We start from the raw sequence: 14,526 nt of genomic DNA on the forward strand, positions 1-14,526 counted from the left end.
TTGGGCAGAGACCTGGAGGAAATAAGGAAATGAGCTGAGTTAGTGTGGGGGGAGAAGGGCGGAGTGGGGGGGGGATAGCAAATGCAAAAGCCCTGAAGTCATAGTGTGCTTAATGTGGAGGACAGGGGCAATGGGACTAAAGTAGAATGAGCAAGGAGGAGAGTGATAAGTGCTTGAGTTTCATTTTTACTCAGAGTAATGTAGGAAGCTTACTGGGTGTCTTATTTTAGTAGAGTATCATAACCTGACTCACCTTTCTATTTTCTTAGAAAGTTGGGTGGGTGTGGAAGTAGGAAGGCCAGTTAGGAGGAGGTTGCAGTAGTCTGAGAGGTGATGGTGACTGGGATCAGGGCAGTGTTGATGGAAGTGGTAAAAAGTGGATTCTGGCTATATTTCAAAGGGAGAACCAGTAGGATAAAAAAGTATTGACAATTAAGAGTTCAATCTGAAACATGTTGATTGAGATATGCCTACCAGATGCCCAAGGAGAGAAATCACATAGGTAGTTAATTTTACTGATCTGAAGCTCAGGGAAGAGGTCTGGGTAGACATGTGAATTTGGGCACTGTTAGCACCTAGAAAAATTTTAAGTGGAGTTGTTGGCCCTGGCTTGGGTTATGGATGGTTTAGCCACAGTTAAAGGAGGAGAGGCCGAGAGTACTGGTACAGAGTCATAGGCATGCTAGTGGGCATGGGTGCAAGGTCCCTCCTGACTTTGCCTGTCTTCCCAGGGAAATTAAAGCAATTCCTCCATCAACTGAGAGGGACAAGGTAGGTGGGCCCGTGAAATAATCTTCTTGGGGACAGATTAGGGAAATGTGGCAGCATGCTGGGGGGCACCTAGAAGCCCACTTGAGGTTAGTGACTTTAAAACTAGACCTTTGAACAAAGTCCTATTCAACAGCCTGGGTAGGGCATGGAGTTAAGGAGGTGGTAGAATTTCACCAGGGTTGGGGTTTCACCGGGCATTACAGTGAAGAAAGAGAGGGCAACATGTTACGTTTTTGTACAAAAGCGTGTCGTGACAGACTCTGGAACTTGAGTACTGAATCAAGGGAGAACATGAAGGTTCGGGGGAAGGGGGTCAGAGCAATAGATGGTTGGTCCCAGTGGGGTGAAGACTTGTAGGAATGTGGAGGGAGTGAGCCACAAATTTGGCAAGAGGCAGCTGGAGAGCACGCTGCTCAAAACTGAGGTTACGGAGGTGGTGCAGATATTAGTAATGACAAGGTCATGGGTGTGACCTAGGCTGGGGTACCTAAGGTTGGGGGTAAGACAAGGGCATTGGGGAAGAGTTCCAGAAACTGAGAGGCCAAGGTATTGTACAGAACTTCTGTGTGAATAAGGAAATTACCAAGAATCACAGCAGGGATCGTGGTGGAGAGATGGAGGGACAGTGGGCCCATCTGCCACCGTCTTCTAGGAATGAGGGAAGGGATGCGGCCCAGAGGTCTGTAGAAGATTGAAGAGGAGGGTAGTGGTGGCATGGTCAGACTTGGGAGCTTCAGAGAAACCAGGGCATGCACCAGTAGCCTGCGGCAGAGGTGACTAGCATGCCCCACATCAAGCCTCAGCAAGGAGAGCGGCTGGACAGAGAGAGTGGCCTTGTGTCAATGGGCCCCAGAAGCTCAGCCCCAGAGCACATTTCCATGTAGGTTCAGAAAGTGAAAGGAACGTCTGTGAGGTCCCTGGAGCAGTCAAAATCATTGAGACAGAAAGTAGAAGGGTGATTGCAGGGGCTGGGCAGAGGGGAGAACAGTGGGGGGTTTAAAAATGTCTAATGGGTATGGAGTTTCGGTCTGGGATATGAAAAAAGTCCTGGAGATGGATGGTGGTGAGAGTTGTAGAGCAGTGTCCATGTACTTAATGCCACAGAATTGTACAGTTAAAATGGTACATGTTATCACATGTATATTTTACCAGTTTTCAAAATGAAAGGACTAGTCTGAGGAGGGGACAAGGAAGTAAGGGAGCCAGAGGGGCATGGTGGAGGGGAGTAGAAGTTGAGCCACAGGCAGTCATGGGAAATCTGGGTGAGTGCGGTGAGCAAGGGTGTAGAGGAGAGGGACTGTCTAAAGGGTCTCTGGTGGACTGGACATGGCAGTGGCCGGGCTCTGGCTGGCATAGGGGGAAGGAGAGGTCTTCCCTGAGTCCCAAGGAAAGAGGGGGTTCTATGTTACTCTACATCTTTGTTTCTCTAGAATCTGGCACAGTGCCTGGCATGTAGAAGATGCGAATATACGTTTGAATGAGTAAAAAATGAATTCTATCCAAAGAAAGAAAACAGCAAATGAGAATTTAAATGGCCTTGCTGAAAAACCCAAATATGTTTCCCCAAAAGTGATGAAGAGAATGACAAGAGCTAGAGTTGGTCTCTGGAGAAGAAAGAGGATTTTTGGCAAATGTGCAAAAGAAGTTATTGCGAAATTGAAGTTTAGCCTGGAAAAAATAAAATCATAAACAGAAGGCTACACATGCGTAAAGGGTATTGGAACTGAAATCTTTTCCCACCTACATACGCGATTGCATGGTGAATTTGTGATTTGGAAGGAAATTATCCTGTTCTTGTGCTAAATCAGAAGATGATTAGCTTTATAAAATGTTAAGCCTAGGTCATTCATTGCGAACTAAGTTTTAAGGGTTGAAATTGTAATATCCCCTTAAGTTCATAGGTTTGACTTTCCTAACTTAGGGATAACAAATTACAGCATTTAGCTCATTCATTTTGTTATTAATACTTAAACCCAGAAACTAGAGAACATTATGCCTGCATACATCTTCAAAGACTCACAAACATCTTTAAATTTACTGGGTATCTTTTTAAAAATGTACTTTGGCAAGGTATTTAGTTGAAGTGTTTTTTGGGTTTTTTTCCCCTCAAATTTGAGAAGGGTCACCTTTTTTTTTTTTTTTTTTTTTAAGATTTTATTGATTTATTTGACAGAGAGAGACACAGCTAGAGCGGGAACACAAGCAGGGGGAGTGGGAGAAGGAGAAGCAGGCTTCCCGTGGAGCAGGGAGCCTGATGCGGGGCTCAATGCCAGGATCCTGGGATCATGACCTGAGCTGAAGGCAGACGCTTAACGACTGAGCCACCCACACGCCCCGAGAAGGGTCACCTTTTAAGGTTGCCGCCAGACCTAGATTTTCTTTTGATGACTCCAGAAAAGTGCCAGCCAGTGGTCATCTTGAATTGTGAAACGTGTCCTGCAGCTACCAGACCATTGTCATGCCCCGTTCTTCTTGTTGTTGTCGTTCTAGTGACAGCTATATTGTGCGTGTCAAGGCCGTGGTTATGACCAGAGATGACTCCAGCGGGGGATGGTTCCCACAGGAAGGAGGCGGGATCAGTCGCGTGGGGGTCTGTAAGGTTATGCACCCCGAAGGCAACGGACGCAGCGGCTTTCTCATCCATGGTGAACGGCAGAAAGACAAACTGGTAATGGCAGACATGCAACCCACAGGTTAAATCAGCAACACCCCATTTCTTTATTGTTTAATCGTAAGCCCTCTTCTCATAGGTTGGGTTATTGTTGTTGTTGTTTTTCCCTCCCCTTATTTCTCTGACTTCAAACTGTCGTGAAAACTTAAGAAGTTAGAACCCGGGAGCTGATGCCAGATGCAACACGTAACCCTGGCTTCCCAGCAAAGGCACTTTTTTACCACACGCCATATACCGCAGGTGCTTAGAAGTCGTGTATTTGGCTCTCTTGTTGGCGTCTTTGATTAACTAAGCTGTCTTTCTGTCACTGTAACAAGATACTCAAAACAAAAGTGTGTGCTTTGTTATGAATCACACGGTAGTGAGCTTCGAAGTCGGGGTTTTTAAAAATGTAGTGTTTGTTCATGGAGCATGCTATCAAGGTTTGGATGGTAAAAGGTCAAATGCAAAGGCAGAATGTCACCTGACTTATGGTTACTTGTAAATACTGTTTATCTGAAAGATACTGTGGCTTTTGTCTCAGACACTAATGAATAAAACATGTTTGGAAAAAGTAGTGGCATCCCACGTCTATAATAATTCTGCATGCTTATTAAATATGTACTTTGGAAAGTGATCATTATTCTTTTATGAGTGGAGCATTGGTAGTTCGTAACATATAGTTCCAGGAAGGAACTTGGATGTCCAGTTCTGAGTTAGGAACGAATCTATGATATGAAGAAAAATTGAATGTTCCAACCTATTTTTAATTGGTGGCCTTGAACCTAGAAGAACATCGCTCCTATCTGTCCATGTACTGAAAAGCCAACTGTTGGTTCAAAATGTGCAGGATCATATTGAATCTCAACAGAGAAAATACAAAGACACCACAGGAAATGTCAGTGTTACATTTGAGACTCTTAGCAGCAAGCGTGTCACATGTTGAGTTTTAGGAGTTAAATGTACAAATTTAATCTTCCTTTGCAACCACTTCTTACTGTTTAAAAAAGTTACCAAACAGATAAGACAGAACAATTTGTAAATGTTATATGTAGATTAACAGAAATGCTATTTTCACACTTGATTCATTTCCAAAAATGCAATGAATGAAAGTTTAAAGGGAGAGAACATAGCTCATTTTAAGAAAGGTGTCCATTCAGGAAATTCCCTATGTATTAGTCAAATAATCAAAACATTCTTACTTACAAGATAATCACAATAAAGGCAATGTAACCACGCGACCAATAAAAAGCAAAAAAACTACCATTCAGCTAATGCCTACCACGTGCTAAAAAAAATGCTAGCCCTTTAGTTAGGTCACATCACTGTGTCCTTACAGTAGCCTATGTAATTATAACTGAAAAAAGGAAGATTCAGAAAGACTCCTTGTTCTCAGTGACCCATCTTGAGGGCCTGGAACCAGTATGTGAAACCCTGTCACTCTGACCCTAAAACTGAGCCAAAGTCACATGTGTGCAACTGCTGTTAGCCCTTTGGTGTAGTTTTTTCCCCCATGTGCATATTTTTATTTTTGCATAGCTCTGACCAGAGCTTGTCAACAATTTTGTATCTCAGTTGCTTTGCCTTAACATTCTCATAAGAAATTTTCCACAGTGCTGGTTTCAAGTTGATGTAACATTGTTTATTTGATGATCTCCTTAGGGTTATTATAAATATTAAGTTTCCTCTCCCCCCCCCCCCCCCCGCATATGACCTACCTTCATTTTCCACATTTACTATTTTCTTGGAATAATTCAGGGGGTCAGATTTTTATGACTTTGGATTCTTGTACAAAGAACTGCTACCAGTGTGTATGAGAATTTCCTTTAACACGTGGGAGGTTCATGTATTTTAGTCACTACCAATTTGACAGAGTAACAGTGGTATCATGTTATCGAGTGCTAACGGCATCAGTGTTTTTGTTTGTTAAACAGCTGTAACTGTGAATTATCTGTCAATGTTCTTTGTTTATTTATCTATTGGGGGCCTTATTTTTCTCCTTGCCATGCATGCCCTCTTATATAAGAAAGATATTAATCTTCATCTGCCTTATTTACTGCAAATACCCTTAAAATTTGTTGCTTACCTTTTTGTTTTAGTTAGTGTTCTTTTTCTAGCAAAAATTTTGATAGAATTTTTTTTCACTTGTTCCCTTTTTATTATTACTTTTGTGCTAGCAAATTATCTTGCCTGAGCAGTTAAATCTTTTTAGATCTCTTTTTTCTTGGTATTTTCATAGTTTGTCATAGACTATGTCAACCTAACATTGCCTTAAATTGTCTCATCCAGCCCCTTCATTTTAGAAATGTATTTATAAACTTGTGTCTTACCACTGACTTATACATAATAATTGTAAACTTTTACCATTTTGGTCAGGGCCCTTTATGTAAATAACCTCAGTTAAATTCCTGCAACATTCGGAAGGAGGAAGATACTTTTATCTCCACCTTGCATTGGGAAAACTCAGTGCTCTAAGGAGTGATCCATTTCCTCTATCTAGGCATGTGGTCATTAGCAGAGCCAGCATTGGAAACCGTTTCATTGTGAGGCCAAAACCTGGTCCCCTCACACTAACTCTGCAAGGTACTAGGGCAGTCCTGGTTGTGGACCAGCTTCTGTTATTTGTTGCTATTGCACAAGGATTGTGTGCCTCGTTCCCTCGTCGTGTTCCCCCGCCTCCCCCCGTCATGTTTCTCAGTCACTCGGTTTCTCTTCCTGTCCCCTCTATATTCTGTGACTCTACACTTCTAGACTTTTATATGCCCTTGAACTGAAATCACACACCCAGTTGTGTTTCTCCATCTCTCCACCCCTTGTACTCTGGGAAATTCTGGACTCTTCTACTCTGTGGTACTTAACCCTGATCCCCCCACCCTGTCCCACAATACACACACACACCCTTTGGAGATGTGGTGACTCCTCCTTTGGCCTCCAAGCTTCCATAACACAGCACTTTTGCCCCACTGGAGGGTATGAACCCACGTGGGAGCCTGCAGATAGGGTAGGTTGTTGAAGGACCCACTCTAAATGGTGGTGAGGAGAGGGTGGAGATCATTTTTGATGGATAGTATCAGAGTTGCTAGTATTACAACTAGGACAAGAAATGCTTTTTCTGATAGAAACAGTGTTATCACTAGTTTTTCCAATGTAGTGCAGTTCTAGAATTTAACACATTGGTTCTTGTTATTATTTGAATTATATGTTGAAGCCTGTGAACAGAGCTACTGTTGTTTCTGTGGGGAAAGCCTATTCCAGACATCCATTCAGAAATCGTTATTTGGATAATTTTTTTTTAAGTTGGGGACAATTAAGTTTTCCTGAGAAATTATATGTAAATGTAAAATGTCTGAGTTGAATCATTTTAGATAAACTAGAGAAGTTTACTCCTTAAATCCCATGAGAAACCACCTACGAAGATGAACCCCATACTCTAAAAGGCTAGTCATTCCATTTGTTGTACATGTGCAGGTCTGTGAGCATACATACACGCTTGGTGGGAGTTCCAGCTGCTGAAGCTCTTTGAACAGCAATTTGGCAGGATGTTCATTTTAAGTGTACATACTTTTTAACCTGGCAGTTTCATATTTAAACCCCATCCTATAGTGATAGACTTGCACACAAAGATTTAAAGAAAGCAATGGTTCTCAAACATTTTTGGTCTCAGAATCCCTGTACAATCTAAAATTGAGGACCCCAGAAGGATTTTGTTTTATGAGTTATAGCTACTTATTTTTTACCGTATTAGAAATTAAAACTGAAATTTAAACTATTTATGACAAGTTACTATATAACTATTTTCCAAAATAAAAATAATTGGAGAAAAGAGTAGCATTGCTTTATATTTTTGCGAATCTCTGGCTTAATAGAACATAGCTGGATTCTAATGTCTACTCCTCCTTTCAAGCTGTTGCTGTTTGTTGTTTTGGTTGAAGTGTATGAGGAAAATCCAGCTTCACACAGATAAGTAGTTCAAAAAGGGAGAAAAATATCAGTAGCCTTTTCAGGTAATTGTAAATGTACTTGAATACCCCACTAAAACTCAGCTTATAGTAGTTTCTGAAATGTGCGATCCGAATCCACATTAATGAACTTTTCATACCCTGTTACATTAAAATCTACTGCTTTATCTTTCACTTTGAGTGGACCTTTTACTCGTTCCTGATTTTTTAACATCATGTCATTTAAAAAATAATGGTTTACTGAGTTCAGCGGATCTTCTAAATGTTGATGCATTTAATTTTGCAGTACCAAAAAATCACATTTCTTAACATCATTAGAAAAGTTGTTAAGTATTGGGAAGCTGTCCAAAATTCTGATTTCACTGGAAAGTTCAGATTTTATTATTGGCAACAAATACCTCCAGTTGTTTTCCTTGAAGTGACAGGCTGGCTGTGTCCATTTTCAAGAAAGTATCTGCCAAATCCTGTGTCTGAATAACCATCGTTCATCTGTCGGTTGTTCTTTCAAGTAAACCTGGTGATCCCTGGGAAAGGCAGTTCGTTCAAGTCATAACTAAAGCAGTTGCACAAGTCGTTCATCCATATGCAGCAGAAGTGAACAGGCTGCTAGATGTGCCCCTCCCCTTCCATCTGAGCGTTTGTGCAAAGCCCACCTTTCTTCATACACTTCAGCCAGAGCAATGGATTACAGCAGCTTGAAGGCAGAAGCAGATCTGAGAATCCAATTATGTGTGCTTCCCATTTCACCACACAGGATAAGAGCGTGTGTTCAAGGGTCAAGACTTAATACTTGTTAACTGCTTCATCAAGGACAATCCGACATAAAACTGGCCTTTTCCACTTGGCCCGAGCGGCAGTGATGAATCTGGTGATTTGCGTCGAGTTTGGTGCTGTTGCTTGCCTACATGCATGGCACACAGGTTTTACTCACTGTGCCTTTGGCCCCCTCACCAGAAATGGCAAAAACTGTCTTACTATGTGAGATAGTTTTTTTTTTTTTTAAGATTTTATTTATTCATGAGAGAGAGAGAGAGTGAGCAAGAGAGGGGAGGGACAAAGAGAGAGGGAGAAGCAGACTCCCCACTGAGCAGAGAACCGGACTTGGGACTTGATCCCAGGACCCTGAGATCATGACCTGAGCCGAAGGCAGCTGCCTAACTGACTGAGCCACCCAGGCGCCCCTATGTGAAAATAGTTTTGCCATCCTGGACCCTCTGAAGTGAGGAGGGAGTAGAGAGGGAGGGCTCCCAAGAGCTCACAGAACAAAATTTGAGAACATGTATCAAGATGTTCATTCCAGCACCATTGCTAAAAGCGACTGATTAAAAATAACCTGGGGGCGCCTGGGTGGCTCAGTCGTTAAGCGTCTGCCTTCAGCTCAGGTCATGATTCCAAGATCCTGGGATCGAGCCCCACATCAGGCTCCCCGCTCCACGGGAAGCCTGCTTCTCCCTCTCCCACTCCCTCTGCTTGTGTTCCCTCTCTCTGTGTGTCTCTCTCTGTCAAATAAATAAATAAAATCTTAAAAAAAAAAAAAAGAACCTGAATGCCCATTAGTGTGGAAAATGGCTGAGTAATCCTAACATATCCCTACTGAGCCATGAAACAAAACTTCTTTCCTGTATCTCTCTCTAAGACGTGTTCTCAAGGAAAATAAAAGGCAAGTTGCGGAGCCAGTTATAGATGTGGCCACATTTAAAAACACTCACAAGCTTAGGTGCGTATATAAAGAAGCCGCAGGAAGGGACCTGGCTCTGTGTCCCCCATCCTGACAGTGGCTGACTCTGGAAGTGGAGAAGCATTGAGGGTGCGGAAGGAGAGAGGAGCCAGAATGGAGCCTTCATGTATTTGTGTAGATTACTTAAATCTTTGACAATATGTATTTCTTGTGTAGATTCTTTTAAAGCTTCCAATGACAATATTTAATCACCTTTTTTTCTCCCCATGCATGTCATTTAAAAAGATAATCTTTTTAAAGACTTCCTCAAGTTTGAAGTTAATACCAAACTTCACTAGAGGGTTTACACCTGTGAGGTTGAAAACACCTGAACTTTTTCATTTTTGTCATTAAACTTAGATATGTAATGATGTTATTTTGTTTAACGGGACATAAAGTGATGGTACCTGATCCCCTTCCCCTCACTTATTTTAGGTGGCTGAACTTTTCTAAGAATTTTATAACTTCCCTAAGAAAATTTGCCACTGGAGGATCTTAAACTTGGAAAACATTGACCAAAGACTAATTCTTTTTTTACCCTAAAAACATGGAGGGGGCGCCTGACTGGTTCAATCTGTAGAGCATAAAACTCTAGATCTCAGGGTCATGAGTTCAAGCCCCACGTTGGGGTAGAGTTTGCTTTAAAAAAAATATGGAGAAACTGGAAGTCTTTGTTTTTACAAAAAAGTTTATTTTGAGACTTTGAATTGAGACTATTAAATTCTAAAATAGATAACATTTGTTGGTTAAAGCCTTGGTTATTTGGATTTCCCCAATTTGGAATGGGGCTGGGCTGACATTTAATCATTGTACTATTCTTAGAGAAAAATGGCCATAATAAGCAATTAAACCATAAATAGAACTGTGTGAGGGGACCGTTGCCTTCTTTCAATACAATGGGATAAAGTGAACTGCTGGGGACCTCCATTTGATATACCAATGTGACTATTATATTCATATACTTATTAAGTCAGAGACCATTTATTAGGCAGCACTTAATTTATGTTTGCTTAGATGTACTCTTGAAACTTGTATGCATTTAAAGTTATTCTCTAAAATTTAGGCAGATTATACTAATCTTGCCCTTCGCTTAGTCTAAAATTAATAAGATCTTATTTTGTTAAATGTGGAGCTTTGCCAGAACAAGATCGAAGCTATTAAACTTCGCAAAATCATCTTGGTGTACCTAATGAAGCCGTAGGAATAAATATTGTCGCTATTTTGGAGTTTTTTATGAATGAAGAATGACGTTTACATTCACATGATTGGCAGTGCTTCTTTGTATAATCTTAAACCCTGGTATCTTTATCAACAACAGCACTGTGCTGGCTATGCAGTTATTTTGTAATACATCTTGATCTTCTGCAGCTTGGTTAGGGGCACAAGGCTAATGCACATGAAACTGTTAGAAAATCTGTGAAATCAAGTACCAAATTGTGAAGGTCACAGGAAGAACTGGAGTAAATAAAAGAGTAAAATGTGATGGTGGGAATATCCTGGGAAATGAGTGTGACCCTGTTAAGTTTCTAGTTCAGTGTTTTCCAAGCATGTTGGTGTCTGTGTTATTTCCATTTTAAAGATAAAATGATCAAGGGTCTGTAACAATCAACTCCAAGTCACAGCTTAGTAAAAGGCATTTCTGGGCCTACATCACCAGAAACTTGGAGATTGTTTGAATAATTCAGATAGAAGTTTAATAGATCACGGTGGGGGCAACTGAAATGAGGTTGATCTAGAAGATGTTGTAGTAAAAATGAAGTGGACCTGATGGTCAATAATACAGGAGATAGGGAAAGCAGAAGAGACAGAGACAACCACAGAGATTTTGAGCTGGAGAACGTGAACAGGGAAGGGTCAGCATTGCTAGATACAGGAAGTTGGCAGAAAGTTCAGAACAGGTTAATTTTTTCAGCATGTTGCATGTGAGGTCACTGGGAAACACCCATCAGGACAGAGGAGGGAAGATTGAGAGCCATTAAAACAAAGGCCCTGACATAGAAGCAGTAAATCTGAAACAGAGCAAGAGCCCCAAGACCTGGGCCCTCAGCGTAGTAACCAACCTCCCCCCACCCCCACCCCGCCCCAGTGAGGGGTGGGAGGAATTAAAATAACTGAGAACCAGGATGGCTGGAAAGTACAGTGAGGATCACCAAAGGCGAACAGGGCGGGGTCAACAAAGAGCAGATGGTCCACAAGGAAAGCAAAGGCTTCTTTCAAGATGGAGAGACTCATAGATAGGAGAAGGCAGGGATGGAAGGTTTTCATTAGTTGCCAGCAATGATGGATGGTTCCTAGTTGGATTTTTGGTAACCAGACACCATCACAACTCCTTCACAAGTAACCAGCCTGTGTGTTTCAATCCTTCAGGTGGTATTGGAATGCTTTGTAAGAAAGGACTTGGTCTACACCAAAGCCAACCCAACCTTTCATCATTGGAAGGTCGACAATAGGAAATTTGGACTTACTTTCCAAAGCCCTGCTGATGCTCGAGCCTTTGACAGGGGAGTGAGGAAAGCAATCGAAGACCTTATAGAAGGTACCAAATTTTGTCATTGCATTCTTAGGTGAACAATGGGAATGTTCCGAGGTCTTTTTTATTCCAATTGTCTGCCATCCTATATTTATGGTTTACTGGGGGGAGGCCTGGGGGCTAGGTCAGTAGATGCCAAAACTTCAGGAACAGCCACTGAGAACAATTTCCAAGTGACAATACAGGGGAGAAGGAGATGGGTTTCAGAGTAAAGGGTGATCCCAGTTGATTTTTAGGCTCTGTTCCAAAAAGGTAAGTTCTGGACTTCCATGTCAGTGACTTTTTGACAAATTTCACCTTCCCCTGACTATTGAAATGGCTTTGGTCTGATCCGTGTTGGCTTAGAAAGGGAGAGTGGATTCTAATGGGCCCAGAAGGTGCCAGGCCTTCCCACTGCCTTCCTGTAATGCAAGCCCAGGGTGTTTGTCTGCTCTGAAAAGGAAGGGGATCTGTGATTCCTGGAGCCCTGGTTCGGGTTAGGCCGCAAGTCTGTGGGAGAGTGGGTAATAGACACTGTATTGCATGTGATTGTGGCCTGGAAGACTCTTGCGCAGTCAGTTCTCATGGGCTTTTCTAGAGTCCACACATGCAAACACACAAGTTCTTGACTTCAACACATTCAGTTATTCATTCAGAGTTAAAGGTGCCATGGCCTGGGCCCTGTGAAGAGAGAAAGACTCAAGCAAGGCACGTGAAAGCCCAATTCAGAATTTGGGGAGATTAATTACAAAAGAACGTGGGCTGCATTTGTTTAAGAATTAAAGTGTTCTGAAGTAATATTCTTCTTTGTGGATTTGGGGGGAGAGCAAAAAGCAAATCTTACAGAGAAAACTCCCTCAACGTCAGTAGTAAGACAGTTCTAGCTAGATCATGAGTCTGTTCACCCCAACCATGTGATGGCCAAAAAGGTAGTAAACACCAGTGTTCACATTAGGGGTCTGACATAAAGTGGCAGATGTTTAGAATGTTATTAAACATAGCTTCTAAATGTTTACAGAGAAAATAGCTCCTATATTATTGATAGAATTGTGCAGTATGTCCACGTATTCACTGAAGCTACACACAAATTTGACTCTCTTACTTGTAATATTTTTCTCTGTATATACTCTACCTGGCTGTTTTCTGTCAAATTTTCCTCAAACATCAATTGACTAGAAAAATTAAACTAGTAAAGGACACTCCTGAAAGATCAGTAGTAATTGAGCAGAGGACTTCTTTTTTCTCCTACAATCCCTTGTTAGAAATTTAAATAGTTCTCATTCCTTTCTGAGCAGTTCTTTTAATTTCAGTTTTATGGAATAGCAAAATATTTTCTGAATGCACATTTTTAAAGACCTAACCAAGAAAAGAAGATAAAGAAGAAATTTCCCTGTTGGTATACTTATCACATATGCAGATTTAAGTATGTTTTTCCTTTTGGCCATTAACAGTGTCCATCAAGTTGGTCCACACAGTATCAGGTACTGTTAGGGGAAAAGGAGGATGTTATGTGGATTTACATACCAGAATGAAGAAAAGATGAACACGTAAATAAATCAAACCCGAAACGCCCAAATCATTCCATGATGGAATAAACTGGGTTTTCAGGCACGAGCCCAAATTTTGGCCTGCAGAAACCAAAACCTCACTGGTGCCCCAACATTGCAAGAGAAAACCTCTTTGCGTGGTGTCCGCTTGGAATGCAGCTCCCCCAGGCTGGGTTTTTGAGTCCAGTGTCTACATTTCAGAACAAGAGGTGACCCTACAAGCTATTTAGTCAAACCCTCTTGTTGGCAGATGAAAAGACCAGAAAGTAAGTCCTGTTTACACGGAGACTGTGGCGGGTCTCCCCTGGGTCACCACTGGCAGAGGCTGGTCGTGGTGTGCATGCTTCCAAGCAGTGGGCAGGGCCCCCTGTCCCCTCTGAGGTGGCTCTCTGGGTGCTTGTTCTCTAGTGGCCAGGCCAGAAGTTTGAGGGATTGAGAACAACAGTAGGCAGATTTACTTTAGGGAACATCCTAGCTAGAGTCAATTAAAGAGGAGAAAGTTAAAAACACTTAATTTCCAGGTTACGTATTTCTACTGATAACTCACATTCGAAAGGAATGGAATGTGGTTTTATTAAAATATGTTTTTTAAATGATTGGCTTTGACGTATCATCTTTGGAAATGCGTCTTATTACTTTTTTTTATCTTTTTAGGCTCAACCACTTCATCTTCCACCATCCATAATGAAGCTGAGCTTGGCGATGATGATGTTTTTACAGTAAGTTCCCTTTGCCCTTTGCTTTCCGGATTAGTTGGTGAATAATCGGAGAGAGGTTCTGTTTAAGGGTGTGAGAGACACTCCGCAGTTTGGCATTTGCTGTCGCTGTTGGAATGCCATGCGGGAGAGCTCCGTCTTGTCACTTTTGCTCTACTGGGTCTGCCCATGTTGCCGTGGTACCATTGGCCACAGGGCGCAACTGCATCCTCTCTCCCCGATATGTCCAAGGTTCTCATACATCTTCCCTCAGATCCAGGGTGACCAACTATCTGGCTTGCCTGGGACTGTCCTAATTTTAACACCAAGAGTCACTAGTCTGCAAAGTCTGCAAGACACGTCAAGCCGGGGCAAACTGGGACCCTTGGTCACCCAACTCAGAGTCTTCTGCTGACCCCTCCCTGGCATCCGGGTGGGGGTGGGGGAGCCAGAATAGCCTTTCTGATGAGTAATTAAACATCTGATAAGAAAGGCCTGAAGGCTGATTGGAGGTGAGGCCCATGTATGGGAAGGCAGGAAGGGGCTTGGATAGTTCGACACAGCTTGAGTTAATGGGATATAACTGGAGACCAAATGATTTCTCAGCTTGCTTCTTCATTGAAGTCCTGTGCTTCTAGAAGTTAATTAACTAATAGTCCACTGCAAGCCTGTGGGGTG

The 14,526-nt window shown here is 42.0% G+C and overlaps 1 protein-coding gene across 1 annotated transcript in view; it reads left to right on the forward strand.

The window, feature by feature from the left end:
- Positions 1-14,526, forward strand: part of SPRED2 (sprouty related EVH1 domain containing 2) — a 115,042-nt gene that overhangs the window by 81,845 nt on the left and 18,671 nt on the right. Inside the window, exons 2-4 of the mRNA XM_035001410.1 lie at positions 3,262-3,439; positions 11,465-11,633; positions 13,808-13,872. Coding sequence (XP_034857301.1) covers positions 3,262-3,439; positions 11,465-11,633; positions 13,808-13,872 — 412 coding nt within the window. The remainder of the gene's footprint in view (positions 1-3,261; positions 3,440-11,464; positions 11,634-13,807; positions 13,873-14,526) is intronic.

This window comes from Mirounga leonina, unplaced genomic scaffold (assembly GCF_011800145.1).
Source record: "Mirounga leonina isolate KUSES-001 unplaced genomic scaffold, KU_Mleo_1.0 Mir_125, whole genome shotgun sequence".
NCBI classification, from domain to species: domain Eukaryota; kingdom Metazoa; phylum Chordata; class Mammalia; order Carnivora; family Phocidae; genus Mirounga; species Mirounga leonina.